The 26,805-nt window shown below is 48.1% G+C and overlaps 8 protein-coding genes across 8 annotated transcripts; 2 read left to right on the top strand and 6 right to left on the bottom strand.

The window, feature by feature from the left end:
• Window positions 1-1,042: 1,042 nt before the first annotated feature.
• PADG_11163 (uncharacterized protein) lies at window positions 1,043-1,626 on the bottom strand (the record flags this gene model as incomplete). The annotated part of the gene is made up of 3 exons (XM_010758457.1): window positions 1,043-1,360; window positions 1,407-1,517; window positions 1,570-1,626. 3 exons carry the CDS (start codon window positions 1,624-1,626, stop codon window positions 1,043-1,045), a joined length of 486 nt encoding a protein of 161 aa, XP_010756759.1.
• A 594-nt stretch (window positions 1,627-2,220) lies between these two features.
• On the top strand, window positions 2,221-4,580 carry PADG_00883 (uncharacterized protein; the record flags this gene model as incomplete). The annotated part of the gene is made up of 2 exons (XM_010758230.1): window positions 2,221-3,543; window positions 3,636-4,580. The coding sequence occupies 2 exons, from the start codon at window positions 2,221-2,223 to the stop codon at window positions 4,578-4,580; spliced, it is 2,268 nt and encodes a 755-aa protein (XP_010756532.1).
• Window positions 4,581-6,495: 1,915 nt separating this feature from the next.
• On the bottom strand, window positions 6,496-9,078 carry PADG_00882 (uncharacterized protein; the record flags this gene model as incomplete). The annotated part of the gene is made up of 2 exons (XM_010758229.1): window positions 6,496-8,103; window positions 8,161-9,078. 2 exons carry the CDS (start codon window positions 9,076-9,078, stop codon window positions 6,496-6,498), a joined length of 2,526 nt encoding a protein of 841 aa, XP_010756531.1.
• Window positions 9,079-9,637: 559 nt separating this feature from the next.
• On the bottom strand, window positions 9,638-14,119 carry PADG_00881 (uncharacterized protein; the record flags this gene model as incomplete). Its single annotated transcript, XM_010757719.1, has 7 exons — window positions 9,638-10,141; window positions 10,222-10,469; window positions 10,537-10,783; window positions 10,851-11,294; window positions 11,361-13,643; window positions 13,745-13,933; window positions 14,039-14,119. The coding sequence occupies 7 exons, from the start codon at window positions 14,117-14,119 to the stop codon at window positions 9,638-9,640; spliced, it is 3,996 nt and encodes a 1,331-aa protein (XP_010756021.1).
• Window positions 14,120-14,928: 809 nt separating this feature from the next.
• PADG_00880 (uncharacterized protein) lies at window positions 14,929-18,335 on the bottom strand (the record flags this gene model as incomplete). The annotated part of the gene is made up of 2 exons (XM_010758228.1): window positions 14,929-18,200; window positions 18,275-18,335. The coding sequence occupies 2 exons, from the start codon at window positions 18,333-18,335 to the stop codon at window positions 14,929-14,931; spliced, it is 3,333 nt and encodes a 1,110-aa protein (XP_010756530.1).
• A 372-nt stretch (window positions 18,336-18,707) lies between these two features.
• PADG_00879 (uncharacterized protein) lies at window positions 18,708-19,041 on the top strand (the record flags this gene model as incomplete). Its single annotated transcript, XM_010757718.1, has 3 exons — window positions 18,708-18,770; window positions 18,866-18,961; window positions 19,021-19,041. The coding sequence occupies 3 exons, from the start codon at window positions 18,708-18,710 to the stop codon at window positions 19,039-19,041; spliced, it is 180 nt and encodes a 59-aa protein (XP_010756020.1).
• Window positions 19,042-19,324: 283 nt separating this feature from the next.
• On the bottom strand, window positions 19,325-22,647 carry PADG_00878 (isoleucine-tRNA ligase; the record flags this gene model as incomplete). The annotated part of the gene is made up of 2 exons (XM_010758227.1): window positions 19,325-22,135; window positions 22,219-22,647. 2 exons carry the CDS (start codon window positions 22,645-22,647, stop codon window positions 19,325-19,327), a joined length of 3,240 nt encoding a protein of 1,079 aa, XP_010756529.1.
• Window positions 22,648-23,024: 377 nt separating this feature from the next.
• On the bottom strand, window positions 23,025-26,162 carry PADG_00877 (uncharacterized protein; the record flags this gene model as incomplete). The annotated part of the gene is made up of 6 exons (XM_010758226.1): window positions 23,025-23,120; window positions 23,175-24,896; window positions 24,959-25,422; window positions 25,517-25,712; window positions 25,765-25,815; window positions 25,887-26,162. 6 exons carry the CDS (start codon window positions 26,160-26,162, stop codon window positions 23,025-23,027), a joined length of 2,805 nt encoding a protein of 934 aa, XP_010756528.1.
• Window positions 26,163-26,805: the final 643 nt, after the last annotated feature.

Raw genomic sequence — 26,805 nt, 5'->3', positions numbered from 1 at the left:
CTCTTGGCCCGAATCCCCTCCAACGTATAGCAGCAGTGGACGTAAATGATATCTTCACACATCGTTGACACAAATACATAGTTACACTTAGATACATCCGCGGATATAACCATGGATGGATGGCCGGGAACTCCGGTACCTGGCACGTGCTGAGCTCCACACCACAACGGATGGATAGTTCGGCACAACACTCCCAGGCTCTTGAAGCTAATGAAACGCACCCACGGTCGTGTTTTCCTTCGTGAAGTTAACGCCCAGGATTACTTCGAGTTGAGAAGAAGGGGTCGGAGCCGGAAATACGAGGGGTCAGTCAGGTAGGCTATTATTATTCCTCCGTGTTGGAGGGGTATATTCGTCGATCTTATGAAGGACTGGATGAAACATAACGTCCACTTGGATTGTTGTTGTTGTTGTTGTTGTTGTGAGCTGTCAATGTCATAGGAGCAGTGGAATAACAGCACGTTGGGTTAAACATAATCTTTTCATATTTACAAATGAATGTCATAGTTTTTATCAATCTCGCAAAACTCGACTGTACCGGTGATGCTGATTTTCGCTCCTTGCACAGCATGCTCTTATCTCTGTTCATACGAAGAGGAATCGATGACTTCACCTGTGCTGCAGTGCAAGTGCTCTTGTTGCAACCATTAACTTCTTCCTTAGTGATGAGATAAGGCCTTGTTCAACGTCCCGTAACTATGCATGACGGACTGCAGGCATAAGCATGACAGCCGGAGGGCATGAGTGTTGCAACATCAAATGTGGATGTTAACCAGATGAGGAGAGATCGACGTTGGTAATAATCGGAGTCAGCAGCAGCTGCCAACCACGACTAAACCCGGGGATTTGTGAGCGGATTTACGGATATACGTAGATGGCAACTCCAAGATCTTCAAGAAGCCATCCATCCATCCATCCTGACTTCATCAACTCCCCACAACGTGCGTCCAAAATACAACGACCTGAAAGAGACATCACCATATAAACCCCAACACGATAATAAATTACTCCCTCTTGTACTAACCCGCGCAAGCCCCAATCCTTAATACTCCGTACAATACCAAATCGTCCCGCACTGACCAAACCCACCCGGTACTGTAAAGTATTGTCCATACCCCTGATAATTTAAATTTGGCTGAACCTTGCAGCCCGGGTACCTGGTGCCATGCCTAAAACAGGCTGGCGACAGGGCGTGGGATTGGCTGGCCACAGACGGAACAAACGTCAGGCACACTCTGTTGAATCTTGCGGCTGTTGGGCGGTATGAATGGCTGAGACCCCGCCGAGTGCCAAGCGACTGGGCTGCCTGGATTGGCCGGCTCTCGCCTCCCTGGTGGTTGAGTGTTTCTGGCAGGCAGCTCTGGTTAGCTATAATAAATTGTGGGCTTGGTGGGTTTGTACCGTACTGTACGGAGTGGTAAGGTTGTTGCGGAGCTCAGTATTTCGGTATTATTCGATTTCTTCGGTGAGCTGTAATCTGTGTCCAATGGAATGCTGCTGTAGGCGATCTGTTTCTGCTAGATCTGTGTTTGATGATTACCTCTCCAGCGTACCGTACCGCGTCCATACGTTGTATTTACCCCCGTCTCGGCCCGTCTTCGCTTGCTCCTTGTCCAGGTTTGTCATCTCACGTCTCTCTCTCTCTCTCTCTCTCTCTCTCTCTCTCTTTCTCTCTTTTCCTCGTCAACCTCAACCTCATCCTCAACTTCAGCCGTCTCTGTGCCTCGAGGTTCCACCATCGCGTCTGCTTTCTCTCCCACGTTCTTTTCATTCACTCTCTCATTCATTCATTTCTTGGTTGTTTGCCTGGGTGCTCGTAGTCCTCCCTTCCTCTACAATTACCCCTTTTTTAACACTCCTCCCACGAGACTCGGTTAGTGGCATCCACCCCACAGTCCTTTTGTTACAAGAGCCACGCTTGAAGTGAGCCCTTCTGCCTGAGAGAACACGTAACCACACAGCCGGAATCACTTTCAATCCTTCGTGATCTCTCCTCTACGTGTGTATCTATGCGTATCACGTCCGCGATTGATTCAAATCCCCCATTGAATACGCAGAAAGAGAGCGGGTGGGAAAAGAGTCAGCAACATAAACGACAAGTTCTCCGACCCTTCGAAGTTTCCATCGAGAGCGCAACTGGTTGCTGCAAATTACATCGTTTCATTCCCTCGGTTTTATTGATCGATTGTAGTTTACCACTCATCTCCATCATCGCCAACCATGGTTCATCAAAAGCACAGACACAACGTCCGAAGCCAGGCCACGGCCAAGCGACAGGAGCCTGAGATCGTGTTTAAGACCCTGGCTCCCACCTTCGATGGCCCCATCGGTGGTTTTATGACCGAGGGTATGCCAGCACTGGGGTCTCCTGCACGACCTACAGAGCCACCAGAGCGACGCCCTCCCAGAAAACCCACCAAGGAAGCATCACCTCCCAAACCTGCACCGGAACCAACAACTGCGGCAAAGCCAGTTACAAAGGCCATGCCGAAAGCAACCGATTCCATCCCTAGTACGTTGGCAAAATCAGTCTCCAACTCTTCGTCTTCAAGCAGTCTCCCTTCAGCCACCGGTTTGGATAAGCTGAGGGAAACCAGTTCACCCTCCCCAACTGTGGGCGCTTCTTCTTTGGCGCCATCCTCGTCGTCCAATGAATCAGGAAGAGGCATGTCAGGGGGTGCAAAGGCAGGGTTGGCAATAGGAATCCTCCTCATTGTTGCATTGCTTGCGGGTGTCGCTTTGTTTTTCATTCACAAGAAGAAGAAGCGAGATCAGGCATTGGCCCAAGTTGACAATGAAAAATCGTACAATGAAAAGCCGTTCGTCGCAGCTAACGCAGCGGCTGCTCCTCGTCCTATTGACGAGGATCCTCTGCCCCTGACGCGGACAATGACCACTCCAACTCCACCGCAGCTCAACATTAGACCCGTTACAGAGTTTTCGCCAGATTTTGCTCCACCTGCCCTGACTGCCCCAGCAGGAAATGCATTTGGAGCCACTCTTACTGCTGGCGCTGTTCCAGCACGCAATCTTACTGGCGAGAAACCATCACCTCCGCCAAAGACGCCTCCCAATGATCCCTTCACAGATCCAGTCAATCCATTCGATAGCCCTACACCTGTATCCGTCCCAGCAACCCCTCTAACTCCAGCTGCTCCTAGGCGCGCAGATGCCGGCACGCTTTCTCCGGCCATTTCCGGTGCGCGTACACCCTCACCCGAGATGGGAATTGCTGCGACTGGCATTGCTACTGCTGCGGGCACAGTTGGTGTTGTTGCTGTTCGTCGTACCTTAACTAGCGATAAATCGCAGGGATCCCCCAAGAACACTGCGAGTCCTGCAGGAGATGGACTCCCAACCAATTCTGCCATGGGTATGGGCTCTACCCCAGCTGGAGTTGCTGGAGCAGGTCCTGGTGCTGCGCCTACTGGTGCTCCCAATGTTTATCGGGTGCAACTTGACTTTGCTCCTTCCATGGAAGATGAGCTAGAACTGAAAGCTGGGCAGCTTGTGCGTCTCATTCATGAATATGATGACGGCTGGGTATGTTATTTCCCGTTGAACTCTCAACAAAAACAATACCACACCACGAATCTGAAAGTAAAAGTAAAGAACCCAACTGACAATCACCCCAGGCACTCTGCGTCCGCCTCGATCGCTCTAGCCAAGGTGTCGTTCCACGAACGTGCCTCTCATCCCGTCCCGTCCGACCCCGCCCACGCAACGGATCAAACGCACATTCCGGTCCCCGCGGTCCACCACCACCAGGTATGGTCGGACCCCCGGACGACCGTTCCATGTCAATAAGCAGCCAAGTATCCTACAGCCCTCACCCAAGTCCCGTTCCCATACCCAACCCGAACCCGTACCACAACCACACCTTCAACCAAAACGGCGCACCCTCCCCACGCTTCCAGGCCCCACAACAGGGCCGTCCAGCGTCACCCGCCGGTAGTTACCGTACATTCCCTCCCCAGCAGCAACCAGGCCACCCGTTATCGCCTGTGCAGTTCCCTCAGGTTCCCCGCTCCCTATCTCCAGGACCAGGAGGACGGATTCCCCAACCACGCTCGATGAGTCCTGGTCCTGGTGCCTACAGACCAGGGCCCGCTGCGCAAATCCCCCAACAACGTTCAATTAGTCCTGGCCCGCGTGGACAAATCCCGCAACCGCGCTCGATGAGTCCCGGTCCTGGCTCCTATGGTCCTGGACATGGACCCGTTAGCAGAATCCCACAACCACGCTCGATGAGTCCCGGTCCTTACGGGCCTGGTGGAATGCAGAAGCCCCCTACGTCTGCAGCCGGCGCTAGAAGAAGGAGTTATAGTACCAGTGCAGCTATGGCGGCCAACAATAACAGCAATGCTAGTAATGGCCCGCAGACGCAAGCTTTGCCACTGGTGGGGTCGCCGCTTCAGCAGGAGCACCATCCAGGACAGCAGCCACAACCACAGGTACAGGCAGAGACACCAAAACCACCAAAGACTCCGCCCATCACCACAGGTCCTATTGAGCGAAAGCCAGTTCCTAGTCAATCACAGCCACCACCAGCAGCAGCAGCAGCGCCACAACAATCATAATGAAGAAAGGTAGTTATTTTCATCCCCTGTTTGTTCCTGGACCTCGTTGCGCGAACCACATGCGAACTTTTATTTGTCGAATTCCGCAAAGTTATTAATCTCAACACAAATCTGTCTGCCCGAGGTTGTGGCCAGGGATACGACGAGTGACACCACAAGGTGTATTTGGATCTATTTGAGAAATTGAAGTGAGATGGCAAGTTTGTCAACCATAATTGGTCGGTCGAAGATGAGAGGAACAAGTGTGCACTAACACCCCAACACGAACTTACCACGGGCTTTTCCAATGTGAGCAAGTAATTTATGGTTTATAGTTAAGATTGTGGATGAATCCTTTTCCACTTTCTCTCGATTTTTTCACCCTTTTTATTTCGTTGTCCATTTTCTCTATATCCCAACGCCCTTTCAATATATTTATCTTTTCCATCTTTCTTTTGTTGTGTACTCTCGATATGTATGTGATGTATCTTCTCTCTTGCATTATGTCGATAATATCCCCTCCCCGTTGATATTGACGATAAGATAAGATAAAGATAACCCCCGTTTTTTCACCTTCGTTGAGACTGGGTTGATAGTTGACCCTTTTGAGAAATAGAAGATGCGTGAGATGGTTCGTCTGTATCAACAACCTGAACCCTTAGTTCAACCATTTTCATCTCATCAGCTTTGAAGAACTTTCAAGCTGGCAATGCCGTTCCTCCCCTTTCTTTTTTCCTTTCAACAATAATTTTCCCATTTCTCGTGTACTCTCACCTCCTGTATCTTTCATATTTTTTTGATATTCTCCCGTATTTTTACCTGATATCTCAAATTTCCTTAATCTTTTTTCCTCTTTAGTTTCCTACTTTTCATTCCTCACACTCTACCTTCTGCCTACCCCCGACTCCCACGCATGTTATAACCCAAGTTCTGTAGAGAGGCTGAGTGATGAGAAAGGCAGAGATTGTCACTGTAACCTTTTTCAATTTTTGTTTTTAATTTGAGGCAAGTGTGATAAATAAATTGCCCCCTTTTTACTTCCTCTTTGTTAGTCTTCGAAGAGTTTCCCTTAGCTAAGGTTATAGAGAGATGAGATAACGGAGATTGGGGAAATTGATTCAAGTGAAAATTGTAGAACAACTGTGAAGAACTAAGGGGAGAAGAGTATAGATAGAAAATCATGTATTATCAATTGAACCACTAGATAGTTTAGCTGAATGTATTTTGTTTTGATGTCGTGACATATTTTCATACGCACTAGATATCTGAAGAAGTTGTTGGATCCGCGTACAGTAAACACATCTGAAACGATTCGCTGTTGGGAGTTTGAAGGAACGTCCATCGTCACGTGACCATTGCAACATGTCAGTACTCCGTACCCTGCTTCCAACAATTGCCCAAATTGCCACGAACTCACAAGACTTCGATTCACTATAAGTGAATGAGCTGTCATGAATCGATCCTGTGTTATCCGTCGTTCGTGTCCTGTCGCTCTCTAAAATTGTATGGAGTCGCTTCATGGTCTGACTAAAGAGTGGTATATGTCCAAGTTTATATATATATATATATATAAACATATAATTGGAGAGGGTTTTTATAAAGTAGAGGAGAAAACGTTAGACTTTATATAACTATAGATAAATGTACGTATTTAGAATGGGGTATCAGGAGATGTATGTTCCATACCATCTTGCAATATGCTATATGCATATCCAGGACAAAGATGATCATAAAAAGGGATGTATATAAACTTACAATAATGAAGAACATATAAGTATAATGGAGAGTAAAAGCCTTCCCATGTTGCTCCGAGATGGGACCAGAATACAATCATACATAACCAAACAATCCAAATGAGAAACTCCCAAACGCCATGGAGTTTATGTGAATGTATACAGGACATCTTGGAATATCAAGCAACCATAAAGGTAAAGACTCACAGATGGGGAACTCCAGCACTCGCCAGTACTAGATTGATAATACTCACGACACCCTCTCCCAAAATAAGACCAGACGCAAGAATCACAACTGTCGATCCCGCTTCTGAATCGTCATTCTCATCCTGGCCGTAGCCAATTGCAGCATTATCTCCCACACCACCATCCCCATCACCACGCATAACAGCAAAGGAGCCCGATCTCCCAGATGGTAGCTCAGTCGCGTTATCGTCATCGTCTCCATTATTCGACAACGTAAGTAGGCGGGCATGACTATCATCCGTACCATCACTTTCCGAATGGCATCTTCGTTGGCTGTGTCGTTGTCGTTTACGACTCCACCACCACGCGATAACTCCCCCAATGGCCCTGGCCAGTGTGAATGATGGCACATTATACATACCCACAGCAACTGCAATGCCGCCTGGTATCCATGCGCGCCATGGTGCACTTCCCCTTCTCCCCCCAAAACCACCTTTTCCATTCGTAGGTACCGAAAACGAAGGTGACGCGCCAATGATTCTCAAAATCGTGGTGGTGGCAAACATCAGGCCAGCAATCGCGGCTACAGGCCATGCCATGGCTGGCAGGCCCTGTCCCGTCACTAGTCGCGCGGTGAATATCCACACGTATGCCGTGGGTACCTGGAACATGGGGCTAGGTACGTCGTATACAGATATGTACAATTTGTACACCGCAGCGGAAACCACAGCGCCAAAGAGGCTGCCGATAACTTGTCCGTAGAACTGTGCTCTGGGGCTGGCACCCAGCAGATGGCCAGTTTTGAGGTCTTGCATCATGTCACCGGCTTGTAGAGCGCCGGCTTCGGAGACGGCTCCGGCTAGGAGGTTCGTGACCACTGCGGTGCGACGGGTGTGGCTGGAGGTCGGGGTTACAAAGGCGAAGATTAACTGGGTTAATTTGCTGATCCCGGATACGGGGTTGAGGTCCGTCTCGCCTTGGGCACGAACGCCCATTATGGAGAGGAACAGGGCCAGAATGGTGGCGAGGGTTGAGAGAGCAGGGTTGATAAGGCTACCAAAGCTAATGTGCATGCATATCACGTTGAGGAATAGTGTGAGCGGGAGGAGGATGAGTACAGTACCTGTGGATATGAGCTCGGACGATGGGGCATCATACTCTTCGTGCTCCTTTGTAACGGAGTGGTTAATAGCTGTATAACCTGTTCGGCGAGAAGAGAATGTCAAAAGATTCCGCCAGAAGTTTTTCCGGGTTATGTTGTGCTGTATTTTCACTAGAAGACCCGGCCCGTACGTGATAAATGGTCGGACAATCAACCAGCCAAGGCTGATGATTGAGTCCGCGAGCATGATGGCGAGGGAAACCCAGACAATCCATCCTTTGCTGCCGTCTTTCCAGCTGTCGACAGGCCCAGGAGCCCATCCCCGATGTTTGGCAAGTGGAGAAAGTAATCCCCAACCCAAAATCGCCCCGATTAACATATGCAAGGACGTCGAAGGTCCCATTATTATACCCTGGCCAATATATGCTGGAGAAGGATTTAGTGTCCACAACCAGTGAGTTGCAAGTGGAGACCCAAGAATAGGAAGATCGCGAAGATGCGGGATGAAATAGGAGATGAGAGTCTAGAAAAAATTATATCAGGAGCATATCAAAGAAAACCGAACCGGGAGCCCTCTTACATATACAGCAGATATCCCAAATGCGTAAGTCAACAATTTAATCTTCGCCTTCCAATCTTTCCTCCTATCCCGCTCAGCAAGCGCAAAACTCGAAATCGAATGCGAGGTGTCCTCCCTGTCATTACGAGATAGCGATTCCTGTTCATGTGCCGACCCCGACCTCCGCCTCTCTCTTTCAGCATGTGCCTCGGTTCCCTTCCCATTCTCCTCTGTCTTCCCACCGGCATGTAGCACCCTGATTACCAACGCCGTCGCCGTCCCACTTGGAAACTTCAATTTCTCCCTCACAATAACATCCCTCCGCAACGGCACCGCAAACACAACCCCAAACAAACAAACGCCCAAACTCCAAACAACCAATTTCCAAAACGACAACTTCAAAGGGCCCCCTTCACCTTGTCCATCATCGCCTCCATTCTTCCCATCAGGTCCCTCCCTTAGCAAGAACTCCATCGCAGGGATCACACCCACAAACCCACAGCCCAATGGCATTGTCCCCACAGCCCCCGCAACTGTCTGAATAAGAACATTTTCGATTGGTGTGAAGGGGAATGAGAGATGTCGGGCCATGGACTTGAAGACGGCAAATCCGATCAGAGCAGACGGCATTGCCATGCCGCTGATCCAGCCCGTCTGGAGACCGAAGTATGTGTTTGAGAAGGTGATGAGAGTACCGATTGCGAGACCCATGAAGAGGGATCGTGCGGTGAAACTTTGCGGGGAGGTTCGGGGGCGTTGCTGTTCGTCTGTACGGGGATTGTCGTCCATGTTCTCATTGTCAGAATGAAAATAACTGACACTATCATCGATGCCGTCATGGTCAAAATGTGTCTCTGTGATGCACCTCGATGACCCTGAGCCCGAGGACCGGGATTGTCTCACAGAATCACTGTGGTTAGACGGAGACGGGCCAGCCATCTTGAAAGGACCTGAGTGAGCACAGCAGATCGACGGAATCTCCTCCGCCAACGCTCGTGGAAGCTATGTGTTATAAAATCCCGACAGAGCGTCTAACAAACATGACGAGTTTAACTGCGCTGAACAAAAATATGTACAAAGTGCGAAGTGTTGATATAGTATACATGAAGATGATGATGCAAGGATAACCGAAATAGCAACCCAGGATGGTATTACTAATATTTTGATGTAACCACTGACGTCATGGTGCTCGGTGTAGTTTATCCGATGGAGATATGCCCAGCAGAGAACGGGAGAGTTTCAGGTCTCTCTTGTGACGGAGAATAATTAAGTATGGGTATACTAATATACACGAGCTTCTAGATTAGCAAATACAATAATAACCTGGACAGTGTCCGGAAGAGATGGATTTCCTTTGTAAAACAAGGACAAAAGAAGAGTACACGCGTGAATGAAACGAGCTCCCCATATGAAAATGCACCCCGAAACGGACAGTTAAATCATAACCCGAGCATAATCTAAATGAAGTATCCCCTTCTAAATACTGAGATGAATTTAATCAAAAGCCAAAACTATCCAACAATGAATTGGAATCCGGTTCCTCAAACATAGACGGGGACCTATGCTTCCCATTCTTTGGACTAATTTGACTCTTCAACTCCTCCTGTAACCCTGACGATAGTGGCATATCAGCAACAACTAAACTGCTCCTCCGTTTCAGCAGCTTTCGCAGATCCGGTGTTGTAAATGAGAGAGGTGTGGGCTGATCCTTTCTGGGTTGAGGAGACGATTTAAGGAACTCCCATTCTCGCACGAGGTTGAGAGCGAGAAGATCGCAGCCCATGCGGTCATATAGCCGGGCGTTGCGCATGACAAATTCCCACTCGTCCCTGGCTGGGATTTTCATCGCGCCTGTAAGTGTTTGCATGGTCTTGTCGCGGAGTTGTTTGTAGAGGATGACAAGGGCAGGATCGTTGGATAGGTACGATTTTGCCTGTAGCGCAATTGTCCCAGGGGTAGTGGGAGAGGAGAGTGAGGATACGATAAGGGTTTCGATTGGTGACTTCGTGATTAAAATCATTAGTTGTCGGATTTCTAGAAGGCGGGGTTTTGTATTCATTGTCTTGCATATGATGGACTTACTATCAACGCGCGTACAGCCATATCTCGTCGATTTAATAACCAAAAGCCCCATGTTGCCATCCACCGATTTCCTTCAGAAGTAGCATTGACAAGAATTTTCTCTAAGATCTCCTTGAGCACTGGCCCATCATCGCCTTCGTAGGCTCTTGAAATCGTAATAGCTAACTGCACGTCCTGGAGTTGATTCATGCATACGTAAACAGCATCACGCAGGTGGTCTGCCAGCAGAAAGAAAGCAGCAGCATACTCTATATGTCATAACTGTTAGCAACAAGAAACACGGCTATGCAAGTATCTACAATATTTATTTCTTACCAAATCTCCGTTTCCCTAGCAATGCATATGCATTTTTAAGTGCCGCTGTCCTCCACCTCGGTTCGTTAAAGTTATTGCTCAATAGCCGCTGGGTCGCAGACTGTTCACGATTCCAGTTTGCCATTCGCCAAAGACCCTGGAGAACGTTCTTCTTCCTAAGCGCGAGGTAATAAAGGCTGCAGTCGATGGGATTCTTTTCGTCTGTTTTGGTATATTCGTTGCGCGCAATGACTTCAAGTTGGGTTCGCTAGGAGACAAAGAAAAGGAACGTCAGATAAAGCAGTCGCATGTCAAAGTTCAAAAATGTTACTAACCAAGGCATTCAAATCCGTAATCCACATGAATAATCCGCTCTCTCTCGCATGTTCCCAAAGCATTTTGCTATGGTATTGCCTGGAGACCAGATCCGTGAGGATCTCATGACTATCGCTGTGCAAAGCCCATACAATCTCGCGCCATGAGATAGAGGGCTGTTCTGGAAGACCCTGGCTTTTCCTTAGCATGTGTTGCCGGAAAAAAAGTATATACCGGGCAGCGTTGTCATCCATTGACCGACGATATTTGTCGACAGTTGCCACACATTCAATAATATCAACAACACGGAACTGCTCTGTACTTGTTAGTTGAGGCAACGCGACTCGCATCAAATTCTCATTCAGCGACCTTGCGAGCGTCTCATCCACAACAGAAGCTTCATCATCCGTTGTAAAGTCGGCATAGCGTGAATTCATTTCTTTCCAATTTACCTTTGCCAATATCTGGGTTGTTGACTGTTAGTTCACTCATTTTATCAAGCACGAAGTCCTCAGCCAACAAAAACTTACATCGTCATTTCGATATATATCTTCAAGCGGGATATCCAGGAATGCATCAAGTTCGTCCCCCTCGGTATAGAATTTAAGTTTTCGATAGAGACTTGTAAGAATTAGGTGTACCAAATTTGTCTTTCCGGAAAGAATGCATTGTGACAAAAACTGGGGATGAAACACTGGTAATGTGCCATTCAACCGACTAACAGCATCGAAAAGATCCACATACGTCTGACGCGCTGGGAGACGAAGATTAGTGACCAACCAGTTGCTGAGTTCGATATGCTTGTCATAGACAAATAGCTGATTGCCAGATCCAACAACAAGATTACCATTGCCAAGCCAGCAAGAGTCACCAATCGGGTGAGGTGTTAGATCACGTATACGGATTTCCCTGATCTGCGTCCAGGATGGCCCTGCGTCAAGGTAGTCATACCGTAGCTGGGACATAAGAACCACCTTGTGGGGAAATCCAACGGCCAGAATGGATTGGGTATGAGGTGTCGACGCCCAATCTAGATCCTTGATAATATCCTGTTGCGAAAAACTCTCCTCAAACTCCAACTGAGATCCAGTGGTATCCCATATCGTGAGTCGCGTTCGATTTTGGTCAACGATTGCTGCCTTTCGCATTGAGGCACCGCTAGCAAGTGACGGGTTACATATCCCAGTCTCAACCGTAGAGGTTAGGAGCCAATCAATTTTCTCGTACTCCTTATCAACTTTCGCCGTCCAGGTCCTGACTGTTCCACTGTTGGTGTATGACAGAGCTATATCAGTTGCAAAGAGATCGAGGAAACCGGAAATCATCATAGTAGAACCTGCTGGGTCGATTGGTAAAATATAAGCCACATCTTCATCAATACCGAGATTGAACGTGCAAAATTCCCGCATCTTAGGACAATGGAATCCATTTGCCCCATTCGCAATAACATGCTCTTCTGGAAGCCCAATTTCCCAAGCAACTCCAGTCATATCGGCGGCAATTGCTGCCACGTAGACGGTTGAACTGTTCTTCTCAGTAGTCGGTAGGAGTAAGACACAAAGTGGTTTCGACGCCAACCTGAAATCGCATGTTGCCACCCTCTCCGCATATAATGAGCGGGTATCCCAAAGAGAAATGCTTTTGTGGTGTAGATTTATCAGGAATTTCCCATCACCAATCAAACAAGTGCGGTGAATATGAAGATCTGAGTAGAGAGCACTTTGTCGAACAAGAACAGAACCGGAACTGCTAGCCCTCTGTCGCCAAACCGTGGCCTTGTTATCGTCAGTGCGCGAAACAAGAACTTTCCCACTGACATTCCGTACTATCTTCTTGACAGGTCCTGCATGCCCGGACCATACTGCTCTGGAAGTCAACCGCCTCTTTCGCTGCGATGGATCAAACAACACCTCCGCCCTGGAGTCAAACCACTCAATCCTCCCGTCAAAATAATGGACCAAAATCGTGAATGAGTCCTCAGATTCTCCACCAGCAAAGGCATAAAATTGGGCATAGTCATCACTTGGTTGAATGCCTGAAGCAAAAGATATGTTCAATCCTTCCACATGCGTTATATTGAACATATTCCGGGATGACCGTGCTTTGCATCCGACATTCTCAAGTCCCCATGCAGACATATGGCCTCTGCCATCCATGACAATACACACTTCCGGGCTCTTAGTTGCCACTTCCACAAGATGCTCCAGCGCAGGATTATGCCCTTGCTGTGCAGCCCCGGACTGCACGGCATGTTCCGTAGCAACGGAAAAGTCCCGACCGTCAATTATGAACCCATACCTCCTTTTTCCAAACTCACTATTATCAGGTTGCCTTGGCTGAATCGCATCAACCATATCGATCTCTGTCCAAAGTTGTAGCGCCGACATGGAACCTGTCCGATCCATGGCCGCCCAAACCCGTATTTTATTATCCGCACATATTGTATAAAGAATATTGTCCATGGTCTGTTCCGGATGTTGCGGCCGCCTCCAGTGCATGCCTGTGACGGTATCTGGGTGAGGAAGGTAGGAGATCTCGAAGCGGACATCGTGCGTGTTGAAAGAGAGTCGTTTCCATACCTTGACCAGACGATCGTATTGGCCCGTGGACGCTATCAAGCTCGCATCGTGGGAGAATTGCGCAAATTTGACCGGATTTGCGACGTCTCTCGTCCAGATGATTTGCGGCTCGTCCGTGAGGTACCAGAGAGTCAGGCACGAGTTACCAGCCAGGAGCTCATTGGCTGCGCCCCATGATAGCACATTGACTCTCCCGTCGTCGTCCGGTGCGCGAAACGTATGGCATAAACTCCACTGATTATCACGTTAGCAGCTAATTACCCTAATACTTAAACACCCCGCTCCCTTCTAAGCCCATGTATAAAACAAACAGTATGTAGCGGGAATCTCCGGACCTTCCAGGTATCATCGCCAACCCGATATGGGTTAAAAACCGAAATATCCGGACCCCCAGCCACCGCAATTCTACCCGAAGCTTCATCGATTACGATAGCTTCGAGTTGTTCCGCGTCATCCAGGTAGATGGTCTGTTGGAGCTTGTGCGCTCCGGTGAGGATGACGAGAGCATTGCCGGAAATGTAGGACTAGAAAACAACACAGGCACGAAACCCCAACATTAGCAACATTTTACATATACGTCCTTCCTAACTCTGAGGAAACCCCAATCTCCCAGGCACATGTATACTTACAATTATGCGGACATTTTCGCACAGCGCGGTGCTCAGGGTCTGGAGCTTCGCTGGGGGTCTGCCAGGCAGCACCGCCCGCATAGGAACTCTGGAAGTCGCCAGTTTTGATGGTCGCGGCCTCTTATACCATCGTTGAGAAGAATACGGTTACGGGGTTCTGCTTCGTTAGAGACCGTAATTATCCAGTAGTACAGGTTGTATAAGGTTAACGGAGCTTGTTATCATAGGGAGAATGTGAAGTCAACCCGCTGTTAACGTTAGTTGCGTAGTCAGCATCCCTTGAGCTACCGACGTCACCAGAGAACACCAACCAGTTCCTCAAAAATATGGATTGTTGAGGCATCCAATAATGAAACAATATCCAAGCGCATTATCAACCATATATGGATGGATCCATGGATCTTTGCTAAGAACCGCTTAGTTAGTTATGGAATAGTTATCTAGAAGTCCTGCCTTCTTTGAATACAGAAACAACAATAAATACCCAGCGGGAAGCTCAGGCGACACACCTGCAGAGCCCATTAAAATACACTAAATAGCTAGACTAGAATCCCTCTTCACCTGAACCACTCATGTGCACCTCTCCATGGCGATGGGAATCAAAAATAATTTTTTTTTTTTTAAAAAAAAAAAAAAGTCAAATCCCGTCAAGAAATCAAAAAGCAAGGGCAATCCGTCCTGCTCTATTCTGGTATATAATAACCCAATGAACCAAGACCGAGAACAAGGGCCCGAAAACACCTTTCAAAAATCACATATATATATCCCATCCAGCAACCAGGAGTAAAAAAAAAATGCCAAAAACCACCAACCCTACTCCAAATTTCATATCATATCATAGGGGTGAAAAAAGAAAAAAAAAAGAACAGAAAAGAAAAAGAAAAGAAACCTTAGTTGGGTTTATTCGTAGATCTTTTTATTGTAGGAGAGAGAGGTTCATCTTCATCCACATCACCATCCTCATCACTACCACCACGCTCTTCCTCCTTATCGTCAACAAACCGTACATTAGCCCCCAGCGAACTCCGCCGAATATTAACACGTCCTCTCGCCGGAAAGCGTCGCGGTTCTGTCCGCACCTGCTCCGCCCTTAGCCGAGCCGCAAATGGAGTCCTAATAGGCGTAGCAGGAGTCGTAGACACTTGCGCCAGAGCTCTAGCCCGCGCAGCCCGCTTTGACGGGCTATTCAAATAACCGGGCGTGGGTATCGGAGTTTGTGCAGTGAATGTCGTAAGCGGGCCCAGCTCGCTGGGACTCATAGTTTGTTCCACCGAGGGCCATGGGTCGACGATGGGCTGTCTTGGTGTTTCCAGGACGCTGTAGCCATAGCCACTACCGGCTTCTCCAGCTCCAAGAATAGAGGAACGCGGCATGTCTTTATCATCTAGTAGTCGCTTTGTTTTGTCATACCAATGCCGGAGCATATTTCTGTAATGCTTGCGGAGATTTCGCTCATATAGTGCATCTGCCGTTTCTATAGTAGCTTTGATTTGGAAAATGCGTAGAGACAATTTGCGGAATTGCGCTGCAGCCACGGTGGAGACGTGTATTTTGAAAATCTGTGTAGCTTTCTCCTCCTCTGCAAGGATTTTAACGAATGACCCAACCATCCGTGTAAGGTAGCTGTAGACCAGCTGGCGATTGTAGTATATCTCCGCGTCACGATTGTTAGCTTGACGCTGTGAAGTTTCTGCTTGCCATTTATCAAACGCCTCCGTACCCATTTTGAACAACCGCATTCGATCAATCTCGACGGCCTGGCGTTCTAGCCGTGCAATAGCATCCGTATTGGATCGCCAAACTGAAATTGCATGAGCGGCTAAATTCTTCTTTATCCTCCGTCTGACAGTCGCGTAGGCACCCTGCCGTCGTTTTTTGGACGAATTCGCCGTAGCTGTGCTCCATTGCTTAAGACACATCGTCATCAGGAAATAGAAATGAGCATCCTTTGCCCAGGCCTCCATTTGCGCGATATGTTGCATACGATTCTTCCAGGCATTAAGAGTTTCCTGTTCAAGCCTTGGCGCGTAGAATACCTGTGCGACATGCTCCCGTCGTCGTTGGAGAGCAAGCTTCTCCCTCCAGTCGTGGAGTTTCGACCGAAGTAGTTCCCGTCCGCGATGGGCGTGGAACTCCTCCTCCTTAAACAGAAGGCGAGTATAGATACTTCGGGAATTTAAGGTCAATCTCTCAAACATCTCGCGCTTTAACCGCAGCTCATGGATTCTTGTCATCAGCCGCATCCGTGCCAGCAGCGCCCATTTATACAGCGTCTGCAAAACGACACGCTCATCAATGCGTGCTGAAAGTGCCAAACAGCGCAAGTTGTCATTCCATGTAGTCCATGCATTCCGCATGATCCGGAGACGATCAAATTCCCGTGCCTGTCTCGACATGCGCGCTTGTAAAGCCCATGTCTTGAGGGAGGAGCGGAGGATTCTCTCGTCAACGGATCGGGAGACTCGCACAACGATCGGCTCCAGATGTGTTCGAATGCGCCATTCAGAGAAATAATTTTCGAGGAGCCCAGTCCTCCACTGGCTCTCTGCTCTTTTATGAGCTGAGAGAATAGTACACGTCTTCTGAGAGCATTTCTGGAACGTTGCCTGGAGCAAAGCCCGTCTGTTGCTAGAATCTATCTCCTGGTCAAGTTCCCGTTGGGTTCGCAATGCGCGGAGCCATGCTAAAAGTGACTTGTGCTTTAGACGATAATCCCTCCATTGAGGAGCACGTCGGTCACAAAACGACCAGAACCACTTCCAATATGCCGACTTGATCAGGTTTTCCCGATAAACTGCATCAGGCTTGACTTCGTTTCTCTGGATTAGTTGAAATTTTGACTTCCAGGCTTTGAATGGCTTCATCAGCGCAAATCGCTGGGCTTTCATCTCGTTTACCGCCGTTATCTCCCGCCAGGCATTGAAATACTTGATGGATAAGATATGCTCTCTCGCAGCAGAGGTTCTCTTCACCTCATCCGAGGTAACATGTGCCCAATGAGTAAATGCCTTCGTAAGCAGATATAGATCTCGAGCTCGGGAAGCTCGTTTCTCCAGGTGTCTGAAGAATCGTTCCATCTGGGATTCCTGGCGTTTTTGTCGCAGTGCGCCCCGCCATATGTCGAAGGCTTGTCGATGGAGAGTGGCTGCATCATGTTTGACTGCAATGTTCTGCATCTCGACAAAGACTTGCTGTTTTCGCTTAGCGCGTGCCGCCCATTCATCAAATATTCGTCGGAGCGCGCTCCGTTGACGATACATATTGAATGTAGACGCATCCTGAAGAAGGTGGGAAAGAGAAGGCTGGTATAATAGTTCTGGGGGTAGTGGTCCTCTAGGTATAGGATCCTCATCCTGCAGAGGTGAATCGAGAGATTCAACGGCAGATGACTCGTTGCTATCGAAAGATAGCCGCTTTGGTCTGATATGGTTTTCGGGTTTGGCATGATTGATACGCCGATCCAGATGCTGCCCATCCAAATACCTTTGTGGTTCTGGGGTCTGGATTACAGTAGCACCAGCCTGTGATTTATGACGGCTATTCCTCTTTGTACCTTTGTCCCCTGTCATCCTGCCCCCAACTTCCAAAAGCGGGGGTACCGGTGCATGTCGAGGTGGCTCTCTTCTCCTGCTAGGGGATGCAGAAGAGGCTCTTGTACAAATATCCAGTCTCGAAACTGACAATCGTGAACTGGGTCGACATATACTCTTCTCTGTAGTTTCGTTGGCCGCATCGTATATCGAATTGAACGACGCTCTTCTAGAGCGCCGTCCTTTATTGGGGGTATATCCATTCGGTAGCCATTGTCCGGCACGCTCTTCCTTGACCTGCGCAACATTCGTTTCCGTATCCGCAGCATGACCCTGTTCAATTCCCTCTCTTCCCCCCCCCGTCTCATCACCATACTCAAGTCGAATGCCGTTCCGCAGCAAAAGCGTCTCAAATTTTTCATACAGCGTATTACCGGGTGCTGACTTACCCCCCAGCTGGAACAGGAAGCGCAGGTACGTCCGGTCGGTTTCGGCCTCGATGCCATTTTCCGACAACACAGAATCGTACGCGGCGAATACAGCGCGAAAGGGGAGTCGATCGACATTGGGCTGCTGCTCGGCGCGGGTGATGATTTGAAGGAGGATGTTGACATCTTCGCGAAGCCTCGAAGCTTCGAATCAGCGCCAAGCCTTCTTCACTAAATATAACGCGCAGACGTAAGCGGATGGAAAAGAAACAACTGACCTTGGTCTGAAAGTAATAGTTGCTCGTCCGGAGCGGTTTTGGGGCCAAGCGGTGGATGCATCGAGCGTTTTGCGACCTATGGCGCGTTGTTTGATACATAGGAGCGAAGCAAAACATTCATCGCATCGCCATGGGGCAAGGACAAAGGTGAGAGCAGACAATGAGCAGCGGCGGCATTCATGTTTCTACCCAGGCCCCTCATATAAGAACCAGCAGCGGGAGTTGGACGCAGAGAAGCATTATCACTATGATCATCTGCGACAAACCTTCGCACCTGTTCCTGCGCGGTCAACAGCCAGCGCGGTTCGCGGATGGCTGATCACTGTGCTTACATAAGCAGCCTCCCAGTTAAACTACCGCGGTCATTTCCAACCTCCAGAACGCTGGGGTTTAGGAAATAATTATTTCAGATCCCTCTGAGCTGCCTTACGATATGTCCGGCAGAACAAGACCAATCGAGAAATTTGCAAAAGCCGCTGCTCAGTGTTCTGCCCAGGTTCGTCGATGGCTTGTCTTCCTGTCTGGATTCTTCCCTCCAGAGCCTGCCTAGGTAACTATGTCAAAACTGATCTTGATTTCTCTTTGATACAGGCGACGGCGTACGGGAAATGTGTCTTCGCAGACTATAACACAGTACGAAAGGATATGTGCATACATGAGTTTATAAAGCTAAAAGACTGCTATCTGGTAAGGTCCAGATTCTGACCATATCACTCATTCCCTGGACTAACCTTGCATGCATGTAGGCTGCGGCTAAAAAGCTATAGATGGGGATGGAATGACAATAATATAGCTCTCATTCAGAAGACATTATATGATGATATGATACCCTAGACTACGTGTAAAATAGTGAAGTCAATTGGAGCCAAGAATGATTCATCCTATTCATGTCTAATTGAGTGAGAAAGAAGAAAACCTCAACACCAACTTCTTTAGATCTATCCCACATTCCCCCACCCCCCCGGTTCCCGTAAGTGAACCTTTTTGTATCATAAAAAGACCTCCTTAATTTTTGAAAACTTTTCATCTATTTGTAGAGAACACTCCCAACTACAACTTCACCAGTCTAAGCAAGAACGTCGCCTTTTGCACCTCTTGCTCCTCCTCTAGAATGATCCCCTCCTCCTCGCCATCAGGTGCCTTCCCTTCAACCTCCGTCACTATATGCTGGTCAATGGGTCTACGCAGCGCTTTTTCAATCGCCTTAGACTGCGTCTGGAACACATGCTCAATGCCAATGTTGTCCGGGTCAGAGAGAACCCGATACTCCATGCCCACGTCGTCAGTCGGAACCAACCCGGCCTTCTTCCGGAGCCTCTGAACCCTGTTCACAATCTCCCTGGCTAATCCTTCCTCAGCTAGCTCTGGGTATAAAACCGCGTCCAAGATGATGAGGACATCGTCATCGGTATTGGTTTCGAAATCCTTGGAAGATCCATCTTCTTTCAAACCACGCTTAATCACCAGATCACCGTCAACAAGTTCGATGCCGTCAACCACCATCTTCTTGTCAGCGACGAATTGCTTAACGTCGCTGCTTGAGAGAGATGGAAGCGCTTTTTTGACCTTTTGTGCATCTTTTTTCAGTTTCTTGCCTAGAACTGGCCAGTCTGCAGTGACACTGTATTGGACGTTATATTTATCCTCGTCAGATGAAAGTTGAAGGTCCCGAATGTTCAACTCTTCCAGAATGTAGCTTTCAAGCGATCGCACATCATCCAGATATTGCTGGTCCTGGTGGATCACAACGAGGGTCTTTAGTGGTGACTTGAGCCCGATGCTTCTGCGATCACGCGCAATACGACCAAGATCAATCACCTTCTGCATCCTACCAACCTGCCTCTCAATGACTTCGTCAAAAAGCTCTTCACGAACTTCAGGGAACGGGAGGAAATGGACGCTGCGACTGTCTTCCGCTTGAAGCGATTTAGGGATGTGGGGAAGAAGACGAAGGTAGATGTTATCGGTAATGAAAGGGATGAAAGGTGCGAGGCCACGGACTAGGGTATAAAGGACCTCGAAAAGGGTGTTAAGGGCGTGTAAAGTGTCGTCCAATCCAAGTTCTCCCTTCAGCCTCTTGCGGTTGAATCGAATATACCAGTTGGTGGTGTTGTCAATTAGTCCTAGGAGCCGTGGAACAACGGTGTAAAGCCGGTACCCAGCCATCTCCTGGTTGACAAATTTGAGCAGACTCTGGCAGCTGGCTAAAATCCAGCGATCCATGACATTGGTATTAGTCGCTTCAGCCGCAGGATCGAAGACATAGTCAACATCTTCAATCTTCTTAATCAGGGCAACCTGGGCTTCAAAGAATTTGTAACTGTTCCACAAGGGCAGGAGAACTTTGGCGACAATTTCCTTTACGCCTGATTCCTTGAATCGTAGAGGTTCTGCGCGAACGACGGGAGAGTTGATAAGGTACAGCCGAAGGGGATCGGACCCATAGCGATCCATAATGAGGGTTGGGTCTGGGTAATTTTTCAATCGTTTGGACATCTTTTTGCCATCCTCAGCAAGAACTATTCCGTTAACGACACAGTTCTTGAAAGGTAGCTTTCCAAATAGATGCACTCCAAGAACGGTGAGTGTATAAAACCATCCACGAGTCTGGTCAAGGCCTTCTGCAATGAAATCACCGGGGAATGACTTTTCGAATTGCTCCTGGTTCTCGAAGGGGTAATGTTGAGAAGCATACGGCATGCTTCCGGATTCGAACCAGCAATCAAGAACTTCATCGACACGGCGCAATACACCTTTTCCTTGCTTGCTAGGAATGGTAATGTGGTCAATCTTGTCACGATGCAGGTCAGTCAGTTCGCCGGTATAGCCACTCAGCTTTTTCAACTCCTCAACACTCCCAATCGCGATGATTTCTTTAAAATCGTCGCTGGCCCACAAAGGAATCGGGGTTCCCCAATATCGATTTCTCGAGATGTTCCAATCCCTTGCATTCGTAATCCAGCTGGCGAATCGTTTATCCTTGACAAACGATGGGATCCAATAGGATTTCTCGATTCCCTCCAGCATCTGAGGGATTATGGCGCCGATTTTGACGAACCACGAGGGCACAGCTCTATAGATGAGGGGGGTGTCAGATCGCCAACAGAATGGGTAACTATGGGTGACCTGGCCATCAACAACCAAGCGTCCAGCTGCTTTCAGGTGTTTTATAATCGCTTTGTCTGCTGCTTTTACATGCAGGCCGGCAAAATCCGGAACCTCAGAGGTAAAACAACCTCTCTCGTCAACCGGGTTTGGCGGCAGCCGGGTCTCTGTAAGAATACCATTCTCCACAGCCACGTTGTAATCTTCTTCACCAAAGGCTGGAGCCTGATGAACAATACCAACACCATCGTCCGCAGTGACATACATCGCATTGATAACCTGGAATCCTACCTCTTTAAACTCTTCATAGAAATAGTCAAAGAGAGGTTTGTATCTCCACCCTTTCATAGTTGATCCCTTGAGGCGCTCAAGAACTTGATACTTCGCCTTCTTCGGGTCCTTATACAGCGTCCCGAGTAAAGATTCGATCAGGAAATAGTTCTTCCCGGATGCCACATCGTGAATCTTCACGTATTCGAGATCAGGGTGTACGGCGAGCGCGACATGCGACGGCAAGGTCCATGGCGTAGTTGTCCAAGCCAGAAGGTTTGTCTGTGGGTCATCAAGGAGCGGGAAAGAGACGACTACCGCGGGGTCTTGCACATCCTTGTAGTTTTGCTGGGCTTCGAAGTTACTCAGGGGGGTATTGAGCGCTGTGGAGAAGGGCATAACTCTGTAACCCCGGTAAATCATCCCTTTATCGAAAAGCTGTTTCACTATCCACCAGAGACTCTCCATAAATGAAGTATCCATCGTCTTGGAAAGTCAGTATTACAAATGTTCAGAGCACTGCACAAAAGTTGCGCGACACGATTCTTTTAAAAAAATTCACCACCCACCTTGTAATCATTGTCAAAATCAATCCAGCGCCCGAGTCTGTCAATAATCTCCCTCCACTCCGTAGCGAATCTCATGACAATCGCTCTACACTCATTATTGTATTTCGCCAGGCCCAGTTTCTCCACCGCTTCCGATCCGGACATGCCCAAGGCTTTGTCGATTTCGTACTCGATAGGAACGCCATGGGTATCCCAGCCGAATCTGCGCTCGACATAGCGTCCCTTCATAGACCAGTATCGCGGAATGATATCTTTTATGGTAGAGGCTAGCAGATGGCCATAATGCGGAAGACCTGTCGCAAAGGGAGGTCCATCGTAGAAAGTGTATGGTTCTCTTCCTCGAGACAGTTCGACTTGTTTCTCAAAGGCGCCAATTTCCTTCCATCGTTTAAGGACGGCCTCCTCTTCTTTTGGGAAGTCAACAGCCATCGCCAGGTGATTCTCTATGGAGTAGTTTGTGGTGATTTGCTGTTGCAAAAGTGTGGTGAGGGAACGATGAGTCTTTTAGGTAAATATTTTTAAGAGTCAAGGTTTGGGCGCTTGGTTAGGGTTACCCCGCCACTGAGATATTCCAGTGGGATGACTCCTACTCGGCAGAGGCATAACTTCAGGACTCAGCAAATAATATCGGATAATATCAATATTTAAGTCATTGAGCTTGGTACGCAAATACTATCATATTCTCTAATCCTAGGGAAATATTTAGAGGCTAAATCCAAAATGATACAAACCGCTTCCATGTCATAAGCAGGTATCAATTAGCTACAACAGGAGTTAAAGGGGGGAAACTATATATGGGATAAGGATCAATCAATCGTTTTTTCCACCCCCTCCTCATCTTCCTCTCCGTCATCCCCATCTTCATCCTCAGATACTTCTACCCCAAGTTCCTTCAAACGTTTCTATGACTATGGGTTAGCGTGGGTTCTACACGAACATAATGCAAGAATGCGTACCTTGTCCTGGCCCCGTTTAGCCTCCAGGTCGCTAAAAACGATCAATAGATCCTCAAGTTCTCCCTGCGCAGCCTTTCGGGCCTCTTCCCTCTCCTTCGATTCGGCCTGTGCTGCTTCCAGCGCAGCCTGGGCAGCTTTGAGTTCCTTTTCTGCCTTAGCAACACGTTCATCGCACTCCTCAGTACGTTCTTCCGCGCGTTGATTCCGTGCTTCCAATGAAGACAGCTTCGTGGAATACTCCTCGTGGGCGGTTTGAAGATCCTGTATATGATCCTTACCAGCTTTCTCAAGGTTTGCTTCCAGTTCTTGTATAGTTTTTTTCAAATCTGCCACTTCAGCCTCGTGTCGCTCACGGATCTTTGAAGCCTTTTTCTCGTATTCCGCGGATTTCTGCTTGAGCTGTGTGTCAATATCCTGTAGCTGTTCCCCATGTTGTCGGAGGAGATCGTTTCGAGCCTGTTTGTTCCGCTCCTCAAGAGTTCTTATCTCCTCTTCGTGGTTTTTCTGGAGAGTTTCATTTATATTTTTGATTCGACCTAATTCAACCGCTGTTGAATCCTTTGTTTTTCTGTGGTCAAGCCGTTCCTGCTCCAATTTTCGTTCTAGGGTCAATAGGTCTGATTCCAACTTTTGAATTGCTTGGCTCTTATCCTCTACCTGCGCTCGGAGAGTGTCAACCAATTCACGCGATATTCCCTTCTGGATTCCATTGGCAATAATGGGTACCTCGAAGCCAGGGTCACGATCGATAGCACGGATCAACCGACTAAAATTGTCCTTTAAAAAGTTGATGAACGTTGTATCAAAATATACTTCGGGCAATCCATCATATCCCCCCTGCGCCGTCCGGGGTAAAACTTCAAAATCTCGCACCAGCGACAGCTCACGGAGTTTAGTGATCTTGTCAATGTATTGTTCCCTTCCCAGCCCGCTGGTCAATAGCTGATGTAGCGTAGCGCGGGGTATTGGAGAATCTTTGGTGGAGAATTCGTAAATTATGCCGAGCAGGACAGCTGAAAGGCCAGGAAGGAGTGCCTTGGATGAAGTATTTTGTTTCGTTTCTTGTATAAGCCTCTGGACGATGCTTCCCTCGCCGAGAAAATCATTAACAACATCTGGGTCTTCAAAAAGCCAACCGCTGAGAAGCATTAAATATCCCACGGAGATCCTTTCATCATCATTCCTTTGCATGACAGAGATCAAATTTCCTGCAATTGCTTGGACGCAGGTAATAACTTCTTCACCACTTGATGCATCGCCTTCAGTGACTTTCATAGCGAGAGCTTTCGATTCAGTGTCCTCGAAAACCAGATGGAACAGTAAAACAGCTGCAAGCCATGGTTGGTACGGGTCGGTATTCCCCCTGCTACCTGGTGGCTGGAGGAGAATTGTAAAAATATTAGGAATTTGGTCTTCTCCGCTGTTATGCCCCTCTATTGCCCTGCGGAGAAAATGTAGTCGAATTCCCGAATGGTTTGAGAAAAAGGCTTTGACACAGTCGCAGGCAGACAACCTTGCATCTAGAAAACTAGCCGATTGTGACTCGAGAGCTAGGCTGAGAAGAGCCTCTATTACATTATGTGTTTCATAAGTGCTTGTTTTTGAAGCACCATTTGTAAGCGGCTCTTGATTTTTTTTGGGTCCAACAGCGACATCTATATCTGCAAACTGTTCTTGCAACGCGCAATTTCCACGTATCAAATCCGCACACGTTGCAAGTGCCTACAATTATTGTTAGAGTTAGCAAAACCTATACAGCATGAGTCCGGGGAATAATTATATACCTTAGCCTTGATCCTGACATTGAAGCTTGGGTTGAATGCTGTGCGAAGAACCTGCTCCATAACCCCATTTTGCCAAAACGCAGACTGATTGACCGGCGTACTGATCCCCCCGCTGATAAGAAATAACTGTATTATAGCCAAGAGCCCCCATAAATTCTTATCCCGATGCTCCAATAGCCACTCGGAAAGGCCACCTTCGATTTCTTCCTCCTGGTTTGCCGCAACAAGGAGCGTTGCAATCCTCTTCACACAGCCTGTTTCACGGAAATACGACTGATTCGAAACATTAAGCGCTAGAAGGTTCCCTAAAAGCGAAAGACAATCTGCAACAACCATTGCTCCGTGCGTTAAAGAGCCCTCGGCCTCTATTATGGAGAAAATAAGCTCGAAGGCATTCTCAAAAGCCACAACCTTTTGAAGCTCCGCGGATGATGGCGTCAATGCGATTAAAAGAAGGAGGGCCTCTTTACTCCAAATCAAGGAGGAAATAAATCAGCGCCGTGCTCCACAAATGCGGCAACCATACATCGGGAGACAGCAAGATGAACGTAAACGTACCATTGCGAACAGGTTCACGGCTATCACTCAGAACACTAACCAGCCGCGATATTCCTAATGGTGCGGTAAAAATACATTCTTGAGTTCTTTCTGGGCGTGCGCTCGATATATGTGACATCAATTGAAGGGAATATAGTCGAGAATAAAACTCCTTGGCATCTAAAAGATCTAGGAGAATCGTGATGTTGTCTTGCCGCTGTTCAACCTCGTCAACAAACTTAAAGCTAACTGATATGAATCCCACTCACCTGTGTAAACTCATCCGCAAGCCAAAGTGCAATTTCATCAGATGCTTCCGGCTGCAATCGAACAGCGGTTAGCGGCCAAGTTTCTGCACCAATAAGTAAACAGTTAAAAGGGCGCAACATACACTGCTTTCATCCGGAGAAAACAGCATCAACAATGTCTCCAGAACCACCTTAATAGTATCGACATCCTCTGCATCGTTTCGCAGGCTGTTTATCAGCGGACGAAGGCCGCCGGATGCAACAGACGCAGGATATTCCTTTGCAAAGCTCCGGAGACCTAAGATCGCGGCTCGACGGTCCTCAAGCAACGTCGCGCTCTGGAGCCTGTTGCTCAGGGTATTGATAGTATCCGCAGCCGTCTGCCTCGCTGGAGCTTGGGACTCAAGAATTCGAAACATGGCACAGGTGAGCGCTCAAACGCATGATCGCTCTAAACCTCAGCAGCTGTTGTTCGGAACCATTGAACCCTTCTACTGTTTGAGGGCGGGGATTCTGATCAAATAGTTCAACGGTCGCTCTCCACCCATCGCCGTCCGTCCACAGTAAATAGCTATCACTGAAGTCGATGCCAGAAATAACCACAGTATATGCAATCCTAAGCTCAAGCTTAATTCATACGTTCTCCCAAGGCTGTGCGTGTAAATAGCTGACGTTCAGAGGTAAGACGGTGCTTTGGTACACCTGTCTCCCCCGACACGGGACAGAGATATCATGTGACCTTATCTCGGAACATCGTTTGTCCGCTAATTTGAAATCTCCCTAGATCTGCTCCTTTCCAGCAATAAGAATCCTAAAAATTGTTCAGGTTGTTAAATGAGCATTGCAACTTCAACCCTGCGAGACGGCTTCGAGTTGAACTGTCTTTCGCACTATCGTTTGTGTTGTTTTAAGTGGAAGTACTGGGCACTTATGGTTCCTGACCATATTTATTCATCGCAAAGCCCTCCATCAGCCTCGCGAAAACTCGCGCTGGATTGAGCCGTACCTGTTAGCAAAGATCTTCTTTTCTTTGTCGGGATAGAGTACTGCATATTACCGCCA

Source organism: Paracoccidioides brasiliensis (assembly GCF_000150735.1).
Source record: "Paracoccidioides brasiliensis Pb18 unplaced genomic scaffold supercont2.1, whole genome shotgun sequence".
NCBI classification, from domain to species: Eukaryota; Fungi; Ascomycota; class Eurotiomycetes; order Onygenales; family Ajellomycetaceae; genus Paracoccidioides; species Paracoccidioides brasiliensis.
This window is presented reverse-complemented; position numbering and strand designations above follow the sequence as displayed.